This window comes from Pempheris klunzingeri, chromosome 17 (genome assembly GCF_042242105.1).
Source record: "Pempheris klunzingeri isolate RE-2024b chromosome 17, fPemKlu1.hap1, whole genome shotgun sequence".
Lineage (NCBI taxonomy): Eukaryota > Metazoa > Chordata > Actinopteri > Acropomatiformes > Pempheridae > Pempheris > Pempheris klunzingeri.
Window position 1 is genome coordinate 10529146 of NC_092028.1, and position 19978 is coordinate 10549123.

Sequence of the window (19978 nt, forward strand, 5' to 3'; positions counted from 1 at the left end):
GACAGGGAGCGAAAGAGAGAATAAATAAACAGTTAGCCATATTATCATGCACTCCAGTCTGCCTCCTCATCATACAGATGCATTAAAACCTGGCTCTAATCACTAGTAATGTGCAAAGCAGTTCTTTTCAGTGTCCCGAACCACTGGAGTTCATTCAGTTCATTAAAAAGATTTGTTCAAAAGATACGTTCACCCAATCTTTCAGTGCTTGACCAGATTTCCGACTGTAAGTCCCACTCACTGACCTGAAGTTCGGTCAAACGGTGTATTCATCCTGATCAAACATGTGAAACAAGCCAAACTCTGTTTTTAATTGTTGACATTTTAAAAGTTTTCTCGCTGAATATCAGAATCGAACACTTGTTTGCAGTGACTTTTAAGTTCTTTTAACTGATCTACAGTTCGCTAATACTCTTGAGCCTAGCTGGGCCTGATTCCAGCAGTTTGAGCCGTTAACTATCACTTATGTTGAAACTGTGTAGTACATTCAGTGAACGGACATAATCTTCAGCCGTTTTTACTTACTGCAGGTTTTATCACACTTCATAAACTGAGCTGAGAAGTGAACGGATCATTTGAGGAAGTGATTCGGTTCAGTTCTTTGACCAAAAAGACTTGTTTCTTTTGAATGAATCATGAATGACTTAGTGTGTCTTAGTTTAACTTTTAAAGGTGGAAAAATGAATGTCAACCTAAAGAGACCTGACAAAGATCAGTCGCTCTCAATCTGTCTGGACTGCTGGTAAGTGGACAGTTAGACTAAAATAAATGCTAAACTCATTCCAAAGATTTTCTGAAACTGGAACTGAAAATGGACAAAAGTAGGTTTTTAGTGTTTCACAAATTTGCACCCAAAAACGGGCACAGCCTAATCCTCTGAATGTGTAGATATAAAGACTGAAGAATGAGATGTACAGTTTACTAGTTATTAACCACAATGTGTTTGCCTTTATTATAGTGGCCTTAAAGGTTGATAGGGCGATGATTTTTTTGGGCATCTTTTGGCAGAATAAAAAAAACAAAACACTTTTGAGGGCTGGCTGCTGTGCTCCTCACCTAAGAAGGCAGAGGGTGAAACGGTGCCGTTGCTACGGGAGACCATGACGCTGATGCCCGTCTCGATGAAGGGGACGGAAAAGTCGATGACCTCTGACCTCTCCTCGTTGATGGTCAGGGAGCCGACAGCCATGTGGGCGTTTTTTAATACCACCTGGTGCATATGGTGGAAAGCAGAGAAACAAAGAGCGTCCGTTACTCTATTACACTATTCATACATCCCTCGTCCACCCATGAAACACTGTACAGTAATGAATGAATGGAAAATCTGTCCAAAAACTTCTCCCTGAGGGAGAACATCTTGTGTGGTGCTGTGCCAACAAAAACATTCAAAAAACAAATTCAGTCAACATAGTTAAAAATAGCCTTAAAAAAAAAAAAAAAAACAGCATTAAACACACAAGCATAAAAATAGCAAATCGTAGCCATCAGTTCATTTAAGGGTGATTGTGCAGGGAGTCTTTCCAAATGTGGGTGACTCTTGTTAAGCTGGCAGTGCCTACAGCAGTGTCTAAGTTTAAAAGGACATTGTGTAAACATTTTAACACTCCTGCAAAGCAGCTTTTTACAATGTCCCTCTCATTTCTTTGTCGATTTTGCTGCTAGCTCTGTTGTCATTTCACTGGGTGAATGAATAAATGTGACCGAGCCACTTGAGCCACACCGAGCAGAAACGTTTTCATCAATCTAATATATCAAGAGTAAATATTAGGTTTTAGTGTCAGCCCGTGTAATCCAAGAGTAATAACTTCTGTCTAGACGCATCACTTTACACTGGTCTTCAGCAATCATACAAAGAGAATCCATTGTGTCAAAACAGCAATTATTCAACTGACCACTGTGCAAGTCAATGACCAGTTTGTTCTGAGTGAAGAGGAAAAACTCGTAGCGCTATCACAGTTGCTCTTGCCTTCTCTGTTAACATGTCTGCAGCGTGCAGTAGATTCAGACACTCTCTCTGTTAGCTGTCAGAGGCTGTTCTGGGGAATGGAGGAAATCAAATCTGACATAATAGCAGATGGGACCGGTTGGGGGGAAAAGTAAATACATTAAAAAGAAGTGGGGAAAGAATTAGAATGAGCAAAGTGAGGCAACCAAACGCATGAGTGGAGACATTAGAGACGAAGATCGAGCACGGCTGGTGGAGACAGGAGGCCAGCACACTTTCCGCACACAGCGCTCGGAGTGGACGCTCGTGATGCGCACCAGGGGAGGGAGAGATGGAGAAAGACAGAAAGAGGGAGGAAGAAAGTGGGTTACCACAGTGGGTCATGGCTGCTTGAAATAGACGCCCCAATGCCTTCTTCCTCTACCTGCCTCCCTCCTCTCAGTACCTCTGCACAGGTAGTATATTTAGCCCAAAATTTTCTGAGCCCTACAGCACAGGGGTAAAGTGGGACGAGACTGTCTCACTGAGTTAATAAGGCGTTTGTGACTATGTGAGTCAAAGCTCCAGAATGTGCTTCAGTGCTAGTGTGTGTGTGTGCATATGAGTGAGTCATAAAGGGAAAAAGACAGAGAGAAAGAAGAGAGCGAACCTTTGTTCTCTACCTGTGAAGTGGACCTTTACAGGCAGGGAGAATATTACACATCTGCTGTGCACATTATCTGCGGTTTTCAAAGTGTTATGTGTCTGTGTTGTGTGTGTGTGTGTGTGTCTCTGTGTGCATTTGTAACTTTTCAATCTTGTTTGTTCTGTCAGCATGTAAGCGCGTATGTGCGTGTTCACTTGTGTGTGCGCGCTGCTGCCCGGATGTGCGAATGTCTCCCCGGGGAAGAGAGCGAGTCCATCCAGCAGTGTACTCACTTCCTCTCTCTCCATTCGCTCTCTCCATCTCCCTCCTACGACTTGTTCTCTCCGTGTTATGAAAGTGACCCATGTGGGTGTTACTGAGAATGAGTGAGCGAGGAGCTGCGTTTTTTTGTATGTGTCTCAGCTGGTGCGTGTGTGTGCGCGCCAGTGTCTTTCAGTGACTCTGCTAGCGAGGCCAAACTCATGTAATCAAGTGTATTGCCTTTAATATTTTAGATTAGGAGAATTAGGGGCAGCACAAGTCAATGCAACATATGAAATGTGACACTCACTGCCAAAATCGAGTTAGGACAAAATGTAGCCGCCTCTTAGAGCGTTTATAGATTTATTTTCTTTTTGATCTTTTGTCTTTCCAAACTGTGGCAAATTGCGTAAATGGTCCTTAGTGATCTCGGTGAGTATTCAGGAGCATGCCGAGGCACGAACAAGTGCGCGCGCGTGCCCGTGCGTGTGTGTGTGTGGATAGTGTCGGTCCAGATTTTGGTCGATTAAGTGTGTGAGATATACTGTAGTTTTGGCTGTGTTCCAACACGGGAAGGACGCAGGATGGTTTTGTCACATACAGCAAATATGGCAAAACTACGGTGAAGTGTGTGTGTGTGTGTGTGTGTGAGATGAATTGGCATTATGAATGTGTCCTCTCTGTGCACATTCGGATGTGTATGCCTGTCCGTGTCCATGTGTCTGCATTCATGCATGTATTCTCTCATTTCTGTGATCATTCATGCATAAGTGTCCCTTGTCTGCATGTGTGTCTGTGTATGAGAGACAGGGGCTGAGACGAATGCCCCCCCCCCTAATGACCATTCATCTGTGGAGGTGAGAAGGAGACGGCGCATTACGGCGCTTTTAGCCAGGGTGATAGAGTTTATTACAGGTGACCACACTTAGAGCTCAGTGCCCACTAAATACACTGTCTGACTGGCAGGATGACTTAAATGGCTTTATGTAATAGATGAAATGGGTCACTTTAATGTAAATTGCATAGCAAAAGTTTTACCGCAGCAAAAAACGGACACCTAATCTTGCCATGACTTGTGAAGGTTGTTCAAACTTCAGCGTCTACACAAAGATGGACAGGGCGTGTTGGCAACCTGTGACCTTTGGGCTACTATCGATCTGTTTGCCTTTTCCTTCATTAACAAATAGCCAAAGTCAGACAGCGGGGGTGCAGCTCGTTCTTGTAGGCTGAAGTATGAGAACTGACAACGACCTTACCTTTGGACCAATGTCGATTAGGGAATGTTTAGAGCCCAAAGTGAATTGTTGCAGCTGAGTGAACTGTACGCACCCTAGGGTGAGGCGCTTAGCCCATCTGACATAAGTGTTCGAGCCTGTTGGGCAGAGGGTTGACCCGGAAAGGAAAGCTCATAATTCAAGGTATGAAAACACACTTCAAAGAGGAAATGAACCGTTGGGGCAGCTCCTATGGAGGCTAAATATAGCACAGTTCATTGGACCCAGACTGTAACTCTGTCTCCCCTTTGATCTTTTCTACACCCTCACCTACACCTTGGCAGTAACTCCAGGTGTCTTGATCTCATAAACTCTTGGCAGGCTTAATCAAACATTACCAAAACCTAGAATCTCAGTGACCGCATGGCGACAGCAATTTAGACATCATTTTATGGCTATGAGCACATACGTTTGTCCTCTTTGCAGTGTGCAAGCACATAAGTACCTAATGTGCACGTCAGCTGTGAAACTTTTTATCTGCAGATGATCCACTTTCATTTTGAAGTGTTAAGAAGCTATTTTTGGATATTGTGGAAATAGGATTAGTAGTGTCTGATTTTAACAAACGATATCTGAATTTAAGTAAAACTAAAGTCATCATTTTTGGCAACTGCACAACAAATTTAAAGCAAACTTCTATTAAGTGACACTGGAATTCAAAAGGTGTCTGTTGGTGTCAAGTTTTTGGGAGGGATAAATAAAAAAGTGAAAATACTGCATAAAATTAGTATTATATATAGTAGTATATATTGTGTAATGTTATAAATTCACTTAAACAACAAATATAAAAATGTGTCTGATGTTACTTTTGGTGTCAGGAAGAAGTTTGCGTACTGCTGGTGCAATATGTTGCAGCTTCAGCCTCCACCTTTTTAGTCTGTTGGTTGGTTGTTTAAATTTTTCTGTTTTTGGAAAATAGAAAAGTGTAGACTCCTCTGAGCGCCAAAGCTTACGTTTTGTCATCAGAGCATTTTTTTCTTCAGACCTCAGAGAGAAAGAAGCCGTTCTACTTTGCTTGCCAAATATGTCTACGTGAAATGTAAGCCACCACTCTGATAGCTCCAATGTCTTAACGCCACCTTTGAAAAAGCAGCGACATCAGTAATGATAAGACGTGTTGCAAAGTGTGAATTAGGCAAACTCTTAATGGGAAAGCTCTGCCAACAAGCTACAACTGAGATGATCATATAATTTCCACATGCACGGCCAATACAAGCAGGAAGAGGTTTTTACGTCTTGGCCTGCAAAATCTGGCAGCTTTCCACCGCCTGAATATTCAGAGAGTGGCTTTCAGATTTGGCTGAAATAGTGGACACAGTCAGACGTAGCCAAGGAAACACACAAGTTATCTCCTCACCTCTCCCACCATGCCGTTCCATGTTCCATTGATCTTCTTGCCATGTTTGCCGTTGGTGACCAGGTACAGATCGTAGGTGAACTTGACTGACTTCGCGATCTTCTTCAGGATGTCAATGCAGAAACCCTTACAGCAACGTTTTATGTAGATCCCAGAGTCCTTCGTCTGATTACTGCGTAGACAGATAAACACGTGGATGGACAGATAATTACTGCATCAAATGTGTACTTTCGTCTGGATTGGCATGAGTCCTTAAAAATATGATTCGGTCTATCTGGCACTGTCGCTGTCACACCGATGAAGTGTGAACTGATTCTACCTCTGGCTCTGTAAAGCTGCCGTGGGAAATTAACATCATTCGCAAGCAAATTTTAGGCAGTTGCCAGGTTCTTTCTTTTCATTTCTGCTTTGGTAAGCTCTGCAGTACGTAGGTCTGGGAGCGACGGTGCCAGATGGACAGAAAAAACAGCCTCTATCTAGGTTTGCTCTCACAGCGTTTTGATTTGTTTCCGGCAAGGTACGGTGTTCCTCATGCATGTCCCGCTAAGTGGATCCACGTCTTCCACAATGACAAACGGAGCCTCCTCCAATGTCACGATAGACAGGTGATCATCCTCCCTTGTTGCGGCCCCCCCATATAGTTCATAGCGAGGCCACACATGGTACTTCATGGACAGGGAACCATTCTCCCATTTACCCACCTGCAGAGAGACACAGCAAACAAAAGACATTCAGATCACCTTAAAAACGTCACACACAAATTAGTTTTCCCTTTTTTTGAGGACTGCATTGTTGATTTTTTTTTTTTTTTTTACCAGTGAGTTAAATGCAATCATGGAGACTCATAGTCTTTATCTTATCAACTCAATGCTAACAAGTGTGACAATAAAACACATTGGGCAGGATGCAAATTTAAAAATGAATTCAGATTAAATTTCATACTAGTCCATCAAAAATGACTGCGGCTCTGCTCTGTTCAGACACACCACCAAAAAGCAATATAGTGTTTGAATGCTTGTTATGCAAAAACATCTCACTCTGATTGGGGTTTTATTGGCTCGTTTTCTGTTTTCTGGGTTTAATTGTGAATAGTCCATCTGTCATTACAACGGCAATAAGGTAACAAATGAATGGGAGATATGGCAATGAAGAAAGTTGGGGAGAGGAGAGGAGAGGAGAGGAGAGGAGAGGAGAGGAGAGGAGAGGAGAGGAGAGGAGAGGAGAGGAGAGGAGACGACTGGGACGTAGTGTAGAGAATGAGAGCAAGGTTAACATGAAGGATGAGACTGGAACGGGGGAAAGAGCAGAATTCAGATCAAGAGGAAAGGGTGGGGAGAGAAACAGTGAGACAGAGAAGTGGATTGAGTTTATATTAAATGGGGGTGGGGGGGCTGATTAAAAGAGGGGAGAAAGACACACAAAAGAGTGGACAAAGAAAATTGACATAAATGCACAGAACAGAACAATCGAGATTGTTTTAAAAGGGGAAAAAAAAACTGAACTACAGATGGAGTGAAAGAGTCAAGTGAGTGTGCGACAGACAGAAAGCTGGAGATGGAGCTCATTCAGATGCAAAATGCTGGCTCTTCTGTAGAGGAGTGTCCAGCTGCATGTCTGGAGGGCTCTCCAGCCCTTGTGGCTCTACTCCACCGAATGAGCGTCATCAATTAGTCAATTTCCTCCCGATGCCAGTCACATGAAACCATACCTGGAGAGTCTGCCTATGCCCTTTCCTCTGGAAGTGTCCAGGGTTTCATTGAGGGAAACATGTGGGTGGAAATGGATATGGATCATCGGCTAACAGAACACAGGATAATGGGAGAGAGGGCGGAAAGGGAGCTGAGGGGCGAGTGTGTAAAGTCAGGTTTGCGCTCTTCTTAAATATGTAAATGTCAACACACACACACACACACACAAACTTATTGCACTCCAGAGAACACAAACTTGCCAAGGCTGCCTGGAGAAGACAAGCTAAGGCTGTGTATCTCTGGGGCAAAAAGCAGCCTCCAGGGATGGAGAGGAGGAGAGAAAAGGGGAGAGATGGGGGAGTAAAAAAGGGTTAAAATCAGCCTGGAGGGGTGTAAACTGGACTGGACACTACAGAGTCTTCACACTTCTTCAAAGGTGCTGTAGAGGGATGGGCGTACGAGCTGGAACTCATTAGGATCCAAGGAAAGTGGTTCAGCTGGAAGTCAAGCTAAGAATTAAACATGAGTGAGGCAGTGGGAGAGGAGGAGGAGGAAGAGGAGGAGGAGGGAGGGGGGGTGGGCGCAGACTGCAAGGGGAGAAAGAGGGAGAGAGGGGAGACAGGAGGGGAGCGATTCACCTTGTTCTCTGATCAGAGGACAGAATATAGATTAGAGAGGCAGAAGAAAGAGAGAAACACTGAGAATAAAGAACAGGGAGAGTCAAGAGAGTCAGACTGCAGGACACTCATACAATGGAGGGGGAGCATCAGGAAACACAGATGCATGCTGGTGACTTTGCAGGTGGCGGGGAGCCTCAAGTTCATTTAAGGTTGTTGGTTCAGAATATGACTCAGGACTGTTGTTGCCCTTTCTGCACCACCACCTTCTCTACCACACTCATTTAGAGAAGCTGTATCTGTTTCTCCATCCGCACAATAAAACGTTTTAACCTTCAGAGAATGCTGACTGAATAAATACAAAGTTTGACTGAAGTTTAGTTTTTATCGCACCCAGTACTACCTCTTAACTTACAGCTTAACTTCCGCCCTTCCCAGTTTAAAGGCACATTTTCATGCATAAACTACGCATAGTCTCATATAAAATGAGGCATGTGCTCCTAAGTCTGCTGCCCCGGTGCATGCTGGGAAGCTTTCCCAATAGCCCGTTCCCAGAACTTCAACGTCTGGGATGTTTTTCGTCCATCTACTACTTTCGTCCACAACAAGTAACCCTACATTAAGTTTTCTGACCTGCAGAAGTGATGACGTTGACCACATTACATGCAGACGGACGTAGAATAGGTGAGCTTTGTCACTGTTGCTTGCATGAATGTGTGAGTGCACCTCTCGTTTGTGCAGACAGCTCCTGAGCAGACATTTACAGCTGAACTTGTTGCTTTGATAAATGGGCCTACACTATGCCTGTATGCTGTTTTCAAGTCGCATAAAAGTAATTTAAGCGAGTCCAACCACCCGTTCCGTCTGCCTCGCAATGTCTGAGAGGCTGCACGTCTGACTGTTTCACTTTTGCATTTTATATCATTTTTAGTGGAAGCCTATTGTACCACCAAAGGGCACACAGTACTGTACATGTGCAAACATGCATGTCATTCTTCTGAAAAAATGCCTCTGAAAGCATGTCCTTTTGCTGTAACACTGTTACATGACCCTCAGAGACACCTTTGTTTCGGTTACATTAAGAAGAACACTGCAGTGTACTCAGCATTACATAGACGCTGGTGATATAATACACTATGATACAGTTAGATGCTCCATGTTAGCTCTGAAAGGAACTCTTTGTGCTCATAAGAGACAATTTTCCATTAAAGCTAGTGAAAAACACAAATACTTTCTGGCAGACAGGCTCTGAGTGCAGCACAAGCAAACTGAGGGACTTTGTAAAAATAGTAGATGAATGGTGTGCAGCATGCAGAATAGCTTAACAAGCTTTTAAAATTAAGAGATGCAGACAAGCATTCTTACAACATCACCACTGTGGAGCAGAGTGTTGCTCAAAGGCACCTTCGCCAAGTTGATAATATCTAATCAGAGTAGCGCCTGTGAAGCTTAAGGCTCAAAATGCTTAAAAAGTGAAAATCAGATGATAAGAGGTGCAGATAGAAAGATGGACAGATACTCACGGACCAATCAGGTACTGAGAGAATGAAGCTAACTCACTGGCATTGCTATCATCCATTTACTTCAACAGTTTACACATTATGGGCATTACTGCTTTATGATCGTGTTAATGTTTAAACCAGCAAGAATACAGGTGCACACACACACACGGACACTCTCCTTTTCTCTCCCATCTCTCTCTCACCCTGTCCCACTGTCGCTCCTTATTGAGCAGAATGATGACCAGCTTGGGGTGCATCTGGTATCCATCCTCGCTGAACGACAGATTCCGCCCCTCAAAAGTCACATTCATCAGGTACCTGTAGAGGGAAGCATTGAGGAGACAGACAGACAAAGAGACTCATTGAGGCATGCATCACTTCCTGAGAAATATCTGTGTCAGTGACAGCTCTCCAATGTTTTATTTAGTCTGTATATCTATATCATTTTTTTGCTCTACTCCATCTCCCAAACATTAAAGTTTCATTGCAGGCCTATGTCAATTTCTTTTTTAAGCGCCTATCTTTCCAGACTGACATTACACAAATTCATCATCTACCAGGAAATAGATATCAGCCGATGTCTGACCAGGTGTTTCATAAACAGATGAATATAGATTAGTCATCAGTTGTAGACAGAGTCCATGTTGATGTGACCTTAGAAATAGTTCAACTTGTTGGGAAATATGTTTGTTTGCTTTTTGGTGCAAAGATTGATACAAATCTTATATCTGTCCACTAAATATGTAGATATAGATCAGCCGGTTAGCTTAGCTTAGCACAAAGACTGGAAACAAAGGGAAACAGCTAGCCTGGCTTCAATTTGTATAAAAATCATAGGAACTTTTGCTGGGGTATTTACGTCAGGAGTTAAACATGTCATTTTGGGGTTGTTTTCTCATTGGAATTGTATTTAAGATAAGCAAATCCAGCCATTTTTCAAAATAAAATACAAATTAAAACATATTGCATGTGATCAAAAATAGTTGAAATTGTGGAAACATCACCTAAAAGATACATTCACCAAATTTTGCACAAAGCCTTGTGTCCATTGACAAATCTTACAGTACGCTCTGGAGAGACAGACGAAGAAAAGAGGCACAAAAATGAGCAATGCAGTTTGTGTCTGGCGTTAAACACCACACCACACACCAATAGCAGCTTGTCAGATCACTGTGTGTTGGTGTGTGTGTGTGCGACTGGATCTGCGTGTCTGCTTCAGTCAGTGTGTTTGTGTGGAGGAGAAGGAGAAACCGAGAGAAAGCAGCATTGTTTCTGTCAGGTAAAATCATTTCACCTCCCTTCAACTAAACACAACAAACGCGCGCACGCACGCACACACACACACACACAAACACACACACACGCACACACGCACACACACACAAACACACATATACACACGAAGACACTCAGCGCCGTATTCTCTTGCAGTGATTATGGTGAATGTGCGTGGGAGTGTGTAAGTGTGTGTATATGGGAACAGGAGTGTTTATGTCAGGTGAACTCAAATCACTTCACTGTCGTCCCACACACATACACACACACACAATCTCAAACTCTTTCACTCCCTCACCCTTTACTCCCTTTCTCCTTCACACTCTCTCTCTCTCTCTCTCTCTCTGACTGTTTCCATGGAAACACTCTGCCTCAAGACCATGCACACCATATATATGTAGATGAATATATAAATGACAAGAAGAAGTGTATGTGACTGTGTGTGTCAGGACTGGCAGTGTGCTGATGGGGTCTGTAAACACGGGACTGGGTCATGTACAGTATCAGGACACGTGATCACCTGCAGAATCACTTCATCTTGAACCATCATTTTCCTCTAACTATCTATCTATCTATCTATCTATGCAGTTCCTATGTAAAGAATGAAGGGGCTTATGTAATAATCCAGCAATTACTCTAATGCCAGCTTCCTTATTCTATTTCCTGTATTAAATATTGATATTTTCAATGGGCTGTGATGAGCAGAATCATCCAGCATCATACTATCTCATACAGCCCCATGTGTCCAGCTAACCGCCCCATCCTGTAGAGCCTTGGCACTGATACAAAGTGCACAGAATCTGCTGCATAAATCATAAGCCATTTACAAAATGACTTGACGCTGTGCCCCCTTTAATCTTTACCGAGCAAGCTATTGTTATGTGCAACAACGTGGGGTCTGTGTGTGTGTGTGTGTGTGTGTGTGTGTGTGTGTGTGTGTGTGTGTGTGTGTGCGTGCATCCTACACAACGTTGACAGCAGTAACAGAGCGAAGCACAAGCATATGTGTGTTGCCATGGCACCCACAACCACTGTGACTTCCAAGCCAATCTGCTGTGTTACTATGGCAACGGTAATCTCGCAGAGGGTGGGAGGGAAAAGAGACAGAGAGTGCGAGAGAGAGAGAGAGAGAGTGCGAGAGAGAGGTGGGATTCAAAGAAAAAGAGGGAGGGGATGGGACATTTTACTACTAGACTGCGACGCTCCCTCCCCTCTTCTCCCATCATGCTGTGACTACTGTGTTTACAGGAATGTACTTCTGTGTTCCATCCATTTGACCATATCCTCTTTCTGCCACGTCCTCTGAAGTTGATGTATTGTTACCATTAAAACTGGACACACATGTCCATACAGATACGTAAACAGCAGGGCTTGATGCTCTTTTTCTCATTCACAGGGGTGTGTACAGTACATCCACATTTGGAGGCTGCCCAGTCGGTCCTCTTTAGGGCCACTGAGCAGGTCCACTGGGGCAGCTGGGTGCTAAATGCCTTGCTCAAAGCTGGATGACAAACAGTTAGATTCGCTGCCTGCCTTTCCATGCCAGAGACACATATAAACACATAAGAGATGACATTAGCATGCTAACAACGCCACGCACATGTGCACAGACATCCACCCACACACTAAAGCCCTTGTTTTGATATCCTATTGAACTTGTCGGTTTCCAGCTCAAGCGAAAGGAGAGTATCTCGGCTGTACTGTACGGCAGGTGAATTAAAATTCAAACAGCGGCAGCAGCTGTCTCCACCTGGCGAACGAAAGCGAGTGACTCTGACCAGACTCCAACAGGCGAAGCTTCAATCAAACCCACAGCGACATTATCCCCTTCAGTGAATCTTTCCTTTCTGGTTTTTCTTTTACTTGAGAAAAATTCTAGCCATAGTAAATCAGAACAACTTAGTGGCAAACACACACACACACACACACACCAACACTTGCCATGCTAACTCCATGGCCTGACATAGATACGTTTTAGCGCATGTTCTGGTGTGAATAATGGAGGAGTTGTGTGAAATATTGATAAGTCAGTTTTAATAAATTAACCCCGACATGAATTAGTCATGAATTACACTCCTTAGAAATTACTGTGGTGCAATGTACTTATTGGATTTGTAGAGGAGGAATCTATACGGAGAATGATAACATTCCCCATATGGCCCTGTAGCAGATGAGAAAAATACTGTAGCTTTGCTGCATGCACACGTTGGCTGTGCGGTGTGAATGTGGTGCGAGGTGTGAATTTCTTGTGTGTGCGTGTGTTTGCACAACTACCCATCTAGTCTTACCCACGTGTGTGTTCAGACATGGGACCTGAATGTGTAAACAGTGTAATAAATTGTGCTAATGGGAAGAGAGCGGAGAGATGACAGGACAGGAACCGAGATACAGAAAGGAGGAGAGGACTGACAACACCCAAGTAGCAAATGGGGCTACATATGTGGCTTTGATTTGGTTTATTTTTGACAAATGACAGACAGCACTTAATTAAAACAAATCATAATGAAATTCATTCTAAATGGTAGCCCTGAACAGGGTGGATTCTCTACATTTTAGAGATAACGGATTAAACACTTTATTAACACAATATTCAGCTCATCTCTGAGCCTTATGGAATAAAACTTCAAAAGTCTTAAAAGACAGACATCACAAGAGTCAAAAATTACAATAGCCGACAGAAAAAGGAATTAGCGGGAACAAGGAAGCAGTAAAGGGTGAAAAAAGAGAGAAAATAATGTAATGAAAACAGAGGGAGAGGGGATGATCATATGAGATAAAATAAAGCTAAAGAAAAGTAGAGAACTGAATAAACCTGCCAGAGAAAAGGAGATTTAGTGACAGATGAAAAGATTTAGGAGCAGAGAGAGGGAAAGCAATAAAAATGGAGAGAAAGGACAGGGACGAAAGAGGAGAGAGAGAGAGAGCGGGAGCATCCCGACCTAGTTCTAATCAAGCCCCATCACAAACAGGTACCTTTTTAACGCCTCCCACTGGCCTGCCTCATAAACACACACTCCACTGGCCTTTATAGACTTACTCTGAACTGGCTACAAGCGTGCACACACACACACACACACACACACTCACACACCTAGGTGGACGCACTGCCCATCGAGCTGGCACACGCTCACCCCTCAGCTCAGGGTCAAAATGCTGCTTCAGAGTGTAGTGCACGCACACAGCCGAGCGCACACACACACACAAACACATGCAAACACACAAACACTCTGCTGAAAGCCTCACTGGGGCCACAGAAGTTCAAAAATGTCCTCAGAGCTTAAAGGCACTTGACACCTTTCCAACTCCAAGCTCATTTGGAACCTGTCCACGCCTGGCAAGGTCAGGGCCACTGTTGTCAAACTCATGATTCTTCCGCTGTTGTGTATTGCTCAGCTGTGGTCTCTCTTCCTATCTCTCCCTCACTGTGTCTTTTGCTCTCCGTGCTTTGCTCTCTTCTTCCTCTTCTTTCCGCTATCTTCATTTGTCAGGCTCGTACTGTAGCATTAGCTGGAATGTCACAGTGCTGGCTACAGTGGACTTAATTTACTTAGCGGAGTGACGTATCCTTCTCCTGTGGCATTCTATGAAGCTCTAAGGCTAGACGGGGAAATGCTCAACAGAGAGGGATCGGCATAACGTATGGTTCATAACGTCAAGTAGAGGACCGTGACCTTACAGTGATTCTTCCTCACTCAGCAGTGGACTGAAATGTAAACTAGGTGTGATCTACGATGTTTACTGAGCTAACACATCTGTAATCTATAAGCTTGAAAAGCAGGAAGTGTGTGATCATCTCCAGAAGTCACAGTCCCTACCAGAATTTACAGACTGGGATGCATAGCTGTATATTCCCAAAGCTGTCCCAGAAATTCTGCTTTGTTTAGTGTGGTTTGGCACATAAGTAGCTCCTCATAACATACAGCATTTCACTGAGCTGCAAAAAGAATGATTGACAAGTGCCGTCTTGGTTCCTACGCCGCTTGCTGTGCTGCATCAGATTTTCAATCAGAATTTTCAACTTTAACTTTCAAATATGGTTAACTGTTCAGGGGGGGAAAAAAATCTCCTACATTACCAAACAAAAATCCCTCTTGGAATAAATCTGAAGCAAGAAATAGTTCCTGGGTCATGCTCGCTCTACAGTTAGATAGATGTCTTCATGAGGGGGTACTTCCGCAGTTGCCTGGGAGTACGAGGGAAGATTGTGGAGCAGCTGAACTAATTTGAAAAAAGAAGAATTTATGATTTTTATAAAACAGAAAAATACATCCACGCATTGAGTCAGCTGTAACAATGAGTCCAAGAAAACTAGTTAGCAAGCAAGCAGAGTAGTTAAAATGGTTAGCTACAAGTAACAGACAAATGGTTTTAACTGCTAAAAGTAATAAATAGGTGAAATTGTTAACTAAAAGTATGTGTAGTTGAAATAAATAGCTAAAAGTAACAAATAAATGGCTGGAACATCCAGCGTTTGCCAGTCCAAGTGGTGGTAGTAGCAGTATGACGGCAAACGTAACCAAAAATGACCACATATGGAACATGATTGGGATGTTGATGAGGGCTACAGTTCATCTAAAAAGGGCTGTGGGGCTACATCTCATCTTATACAAAAGATTGGGAACCGCTGCTCCCATTGTTTTAAAATTAGTTTGACTTCCAGTTGCTTGGCTCAATTTATTTTCACGGACTCGTTCATGGACAATGCCTCGCAGCGAAAACTGAGCTTTAGAGACTGAGGCTTTGTTTTCGAGCTTAGCACAGCTATTTGGTGCCGTTCTCGACTGCTTAGGCTTATTGTCACTCTACCTGATTTATTAATGATTTGCTTTAAAGGGTCTTTTTGAAAATTTACAAATGAGGTTTGAATTCACTGGAGCATGTCATTAAATATGAGAGTTTTTCCTTACAAAAGAGCCTTTTGATTGAGTTGCTTCCGTTTCCATCCATCTTTCCTCTATTCATCCACTGATTCACTTAGTAGTGAACCTACCAGGCAGCAGGGCTTCCAGCCAGCCAAACCACGCACCCAGCAAGCCAGGCAACTAGCCATTCATTCAGTGTCTAGTATATAGACTGTAGGCCAAATGCTAATCTCTTGATTGAACACTTGAAGACAAAGGTTATCACCAAACAAATTTAGTTAAGGCAGCGAGGGGCGAAGGATCTTAGCAGCGCTCGCAACTGATCTAATCAACAACACAGCTAAGTTGATTATAAAACTGCAGGTCTGGAGCACAGACAATGGCTTGGGAGGAGCAGAACAGAGAGAGGAGAGGAGAGGAGAGGAGAAAACAGAGGGGAAGAAAGGAAGGTGTGAGCAGATAAGACAGAGCAGAGCGGCGTTCGACAGAAGAGAATAAAGTGGAACAAAGCAGAGCAGATGTATAAAAGCGGACCAGGGCAGAACAAAGGAGAAGACTACAGGGCAAAAGAGGACAAAGATGAACATGACTGAGTTAAGAGGGAGCCGAGCAGAGTAGAGAGCAGCACAGGACGTGGCAGAGAAGACCACAGTAGAGTTGAGAAGAACAGAGCGGTGTACAGCAGACCACAGCAAGACACACACGAACAGAACAGGGGAATTGTGTTCTGGGGCAACGGCAGCTGCCATAAACTCCACTGTTATCTCAAAGCAGTAAGCAGTGGTGAAACAAATTCAGAGCTTCAGAAAGGAGTGAAAAAAGCAGACAGGGGTTGGAAATGACATCTAGAGAGTTTACTGGAACGGACAACAAAGCTTTGCTGCCTTAGTGCAGGATGCAGTTAGGCTTGGAGCATGAGCAGAATAACGATCCACATCCCTCATTTACAGTGCAATCCAAAAAAGAAAAAGGTGAGCATGTGTTTCTACAGGAGGCTTATGCTTTCTCCCGCTGCAGCATGAGTGTGAATATGAAAGCTAGTATGTGTGACCGTTATCAGCGGTGAAACTGTGGGAGAAAGCAGAGACTCAGAAAGCAGAGAGAAGCAGCCTGTACGTCCGCCTGGATACAAGTGTGTGTCAGTTACTGTGTGAGTGTAAGTGTATTACCTCTGCCACCATATAGCGAAACCACACACACACACACACACACACACACACACACACACACACATCTGGCCTTCACTGACAGTCTGTCTGTCTTTAGCACAATATAAACACATATACCCACACGCATGCAGCTAAAGCAGGCGCACAGAGTGGGAGAGGGGTGAAACTGCTCCAGAATATAATACTGTGCTGTGCTCTGGAGCACAGCACGACAGGGGCTAGTGTTCGTCGACTGAAACGCCATTGGGACCAATTAGGTAGTGCGCAGAGCAAAGCGCCGCCGAACGCTGCGCTCCACAACCAGTTCAAAAGGCCTGCTGCTGAGATGGACAGCTGAGGGGGTGGGGTCGGATTTTCCTGAGGAAGGGGCTGTTGAAGGGGGTGTTTGTGTGTGTGAGGTATGATTACATGGGGGTGGGTGGGGGTGGTGTGATCACAGTATGCAGGGGATGAAAGTGCACGTGTGTTTGTGTGTGTGTGTGTGTGTGTGTGTGTGTTCGTGTGCCAGCATCTGCTGCATCCATGGTCGTGCTTATCTATGCAAGGACGCTCGTGTTGCCGCAACCTGTGCACCTTTTAAAGCTGCTGTGTGTCGCATTTTAGCATCTATAAATCATTGCCACATTAATGTGGAGACATTAGTGTAATTGTAAATAAATTACTGTAAACAAATGAGGCCACTGCTGAGACGTGTGTCCTCCATACTTTATTATGCACTGTACACCACCGAGATAGTCTTAAAGGCATATGTGTGGGATTTCTTTATGGGAAAAAGTGAGCTTGTTTTACTGCACACAAAACAGGAGAAAGAATATTATTCCTGCAGTGCACTCTGACTGTAATGATGTAAAGGCAACATTCAACAGGAAGTCTAATACAGTCACACATACAGTCTAATTTAAACTCTGATTGAGAATGCAATACATCGCCCATTAATTGTCAACAAACGCAATACATCTCAATATATCCCCAACTCTGGGATCGTCTGCGTTAAAGTATTCATATTAAAACTGAAGACATCATAACATATTTAAAGTCCCATTTAAAAGGGCGCCTTTTTCATCAATTATTTCTTTCTCCAATTTAGAGAACTAAAAGCAGCGTCTCCTTTGTTGGCGTCAGTATCCAAAAATCCACTGCAGCAGTTACCTCTCAACTTCACTGCAGACAGTGACAGGAGGAGATACCACTCTCAGATCTGTCCATGTCCATGTGATAGCTCAGCTTTGCGTAGAGGCCGTAAACCGGTGGAAACGCCTAACCTGGCTAAAGGAGTCTAAAGGTGATAAAATCCATCCAGCAGCAACTCGAAAGTTCACACATTAACAGTTTATATCTCCTTTGTTTCATTTTTACAAAAAACTTCTAACACTTCCGGTTTTCTACCAGTTAAATGAAGAAGATATGAAGAGTTAATTATCAAACCTTAGATGTGTCTGTAACAGTAGGCAGATTTGTTACCTTTAAGACTAAGAGCAGGTGAAACCAGCTAGCCTGGCTCTGTCCAGTCTTTGTGCTAAGCTAAACAAAACAAAACGCCAAAAAACGCCACAAACTGCAGTACCATAAACGCATGACTGCCAATAAGAATAATATTGCTAATGTTGCCTCACGTAATTCCCGCCCTTGCAGACAAGACGCAGACAAGACCATACTAATTTCATGTTTTGGTAAAAAGCCTTTTGGTACAACTTCATTCATATTTTGTCTCTAGCAGATGCAGTGTGAATGAGGACCAATCTTATTCTGATGCAAAGATTTGTACATTAGCAGGAATGTAGCACAACATGGAAGTTGTGAAAGAGCAATAAAAATATGTTGTCCCTAAAATGAATGAGTGATTGATATGATACTCAATATTGATCGAAATAATTGCGATTATGTTTTACTAACCTGTTTTACTACCATTGTCCATAACATGTGATAAAGAATAGACGACTCGTATTGTTTTGCATCATGAGACTTTTGAGTTCCCCAACAGAAAACCATACAATCTCCGTCTTCACTCACCTGAGCACTTCGTTGGGGTTGCCTGAGATGGGAGTCTTCTTGTCAGGAGCTCCGTGGCACTCAGACTTGAGCAGGGTGTGAGGTCCGCGGTCCATCATCATGGTGGAGGTTGCCATGGTGATTATCGCCACGCCGTCGCGAACACGGGCCTCCAGGCCGTAGTCCCACTCGTCATAGGACACAGAGAGCAAACCTGGGTGGACGCAGAGAGAAGAGGAGAGAGAACAATCAGAGGAGGTGCGAGAAGAAGACGACGAAAAAGATGGTGAGATAGCGGGGGACAGGTCGATCACTAAAAATAGAGGTAAGTCAGGAAAGATTCAGGAAGGTTAATAAGAGACGAAAATGAGAGGTGAAATAGATTGTATGGGGAAAAGTGGAGAAGTAAAGAGACAAATGAGAGTCGGACAGATGGAGAAAACTAAAGCGGGAGAGACAGGGATAACTGTTAGGGTATACAGAGTGTATATGTTTTGAACACACTCCAAGAGACAGAGCACACACTACGTGATGACTCAGAGAACAGATGAACAGCACTCCCATCGAGCCTGACTAGGCGTCTATCACCTTGCTGTGTTTGTCCATCTGCCTGTCTAAAGCACTGTCTGTCTCTGTTTGTTGGCCTTTGCACTGTCTGTACGTCTGTTTATCTGTCCTTCTGTCTGCTTGAGTCCTGTTCTCTTTTGACAATCTGTCTGTTTATGAACATTCATGTGCAGGTCTCTCTCTGTCTCCCTGCTCTCTCTCTCCCAGAGCCCTTCCAACTATCCATCAGCCCATTCAATTGTTTGCCAGGACGCCCGTCCTTCCTCTCCTACACTCTCCCCCTCTGCTGTTGATTTTCATGGAGTGAGTACAGTACTTGACATTACAAGTTCATTTTTTTTTTTTTTACCTTTGTTTACTCAGGGAGGGCTGACTGAGGATGTTGCCCCGGCTTACATTCACACAAACTCACATCCGAAAGTCACCCGATCACAAATGACACTGATTTACCTGCATGAGCCACAGAGGACCTGACTTACTATAAATGCATTTCTTAATCAATTATTGGTCAGTTTAAACCAAAAAGAGAAAAACAGAGAAGAATCACTTTACTATGAAACTTTGAGGCTTTCATGTGTCTATTAAAACACAGCTGACATTCTGATTATGAGTTTCATTGATATTAAACTGCAGTTATTGATAATATGATTAACTCACGACAAATAGTCATCATTCATTGATGACACACAGTGCATGCTGCCCAGCACTGAGCCTAATGCAATGTTTATCTCCTTTTAATGACCAGTCATTTAGCTTTCTACCTCACCGCTGTCAGGATTTTATCAGGTTGGAGATAACAGGTGGGAATGTCCTTGAGCTCTGCTCACAAGGGGACTAATTATTGTGG

The 19978-nt window shown here is 43.6% G+C and overlaps 1 protein-coding gene across 1 annotated transcript in view; it reads right to left on the bottom strand.

Moving 5' to 3' along the window:
* grin2ba (glutamate receptor, ionotropic, N-methyl D-aspartate 2B, genome duplicate a) overlaps positions 1 to 19978 on the bottom strand; it is a 78935-nt gene that overhangs the window by 15489 nt on the left and 43468 nt on the right. The window contains exons 4-8 of the mRNA XM_070847784.1: positions 18586 to 18778; positions 9473 to 9587; positions 5955 to 6163; positions 5463 to 5634; positions 1057 to 1210 (exon numbers count right to left, since the gene is read on the bottom strand). Of these exons, the coding sequence (XP_070703885.1) occupies positions 1057 to 1210; positions 5463 to 5634; positions 5955 to 6163; positions 9473 to 9587; positions 18586 to 18778 (843 nt within the window). The remainder of the gene's footprint in view (positions 1 to 1056; positions 1211 to 5462; positions 5635 to 5954; positions 6164 to 9472; positions 9588 to 18585; positions 18779 to 19978) is intronic.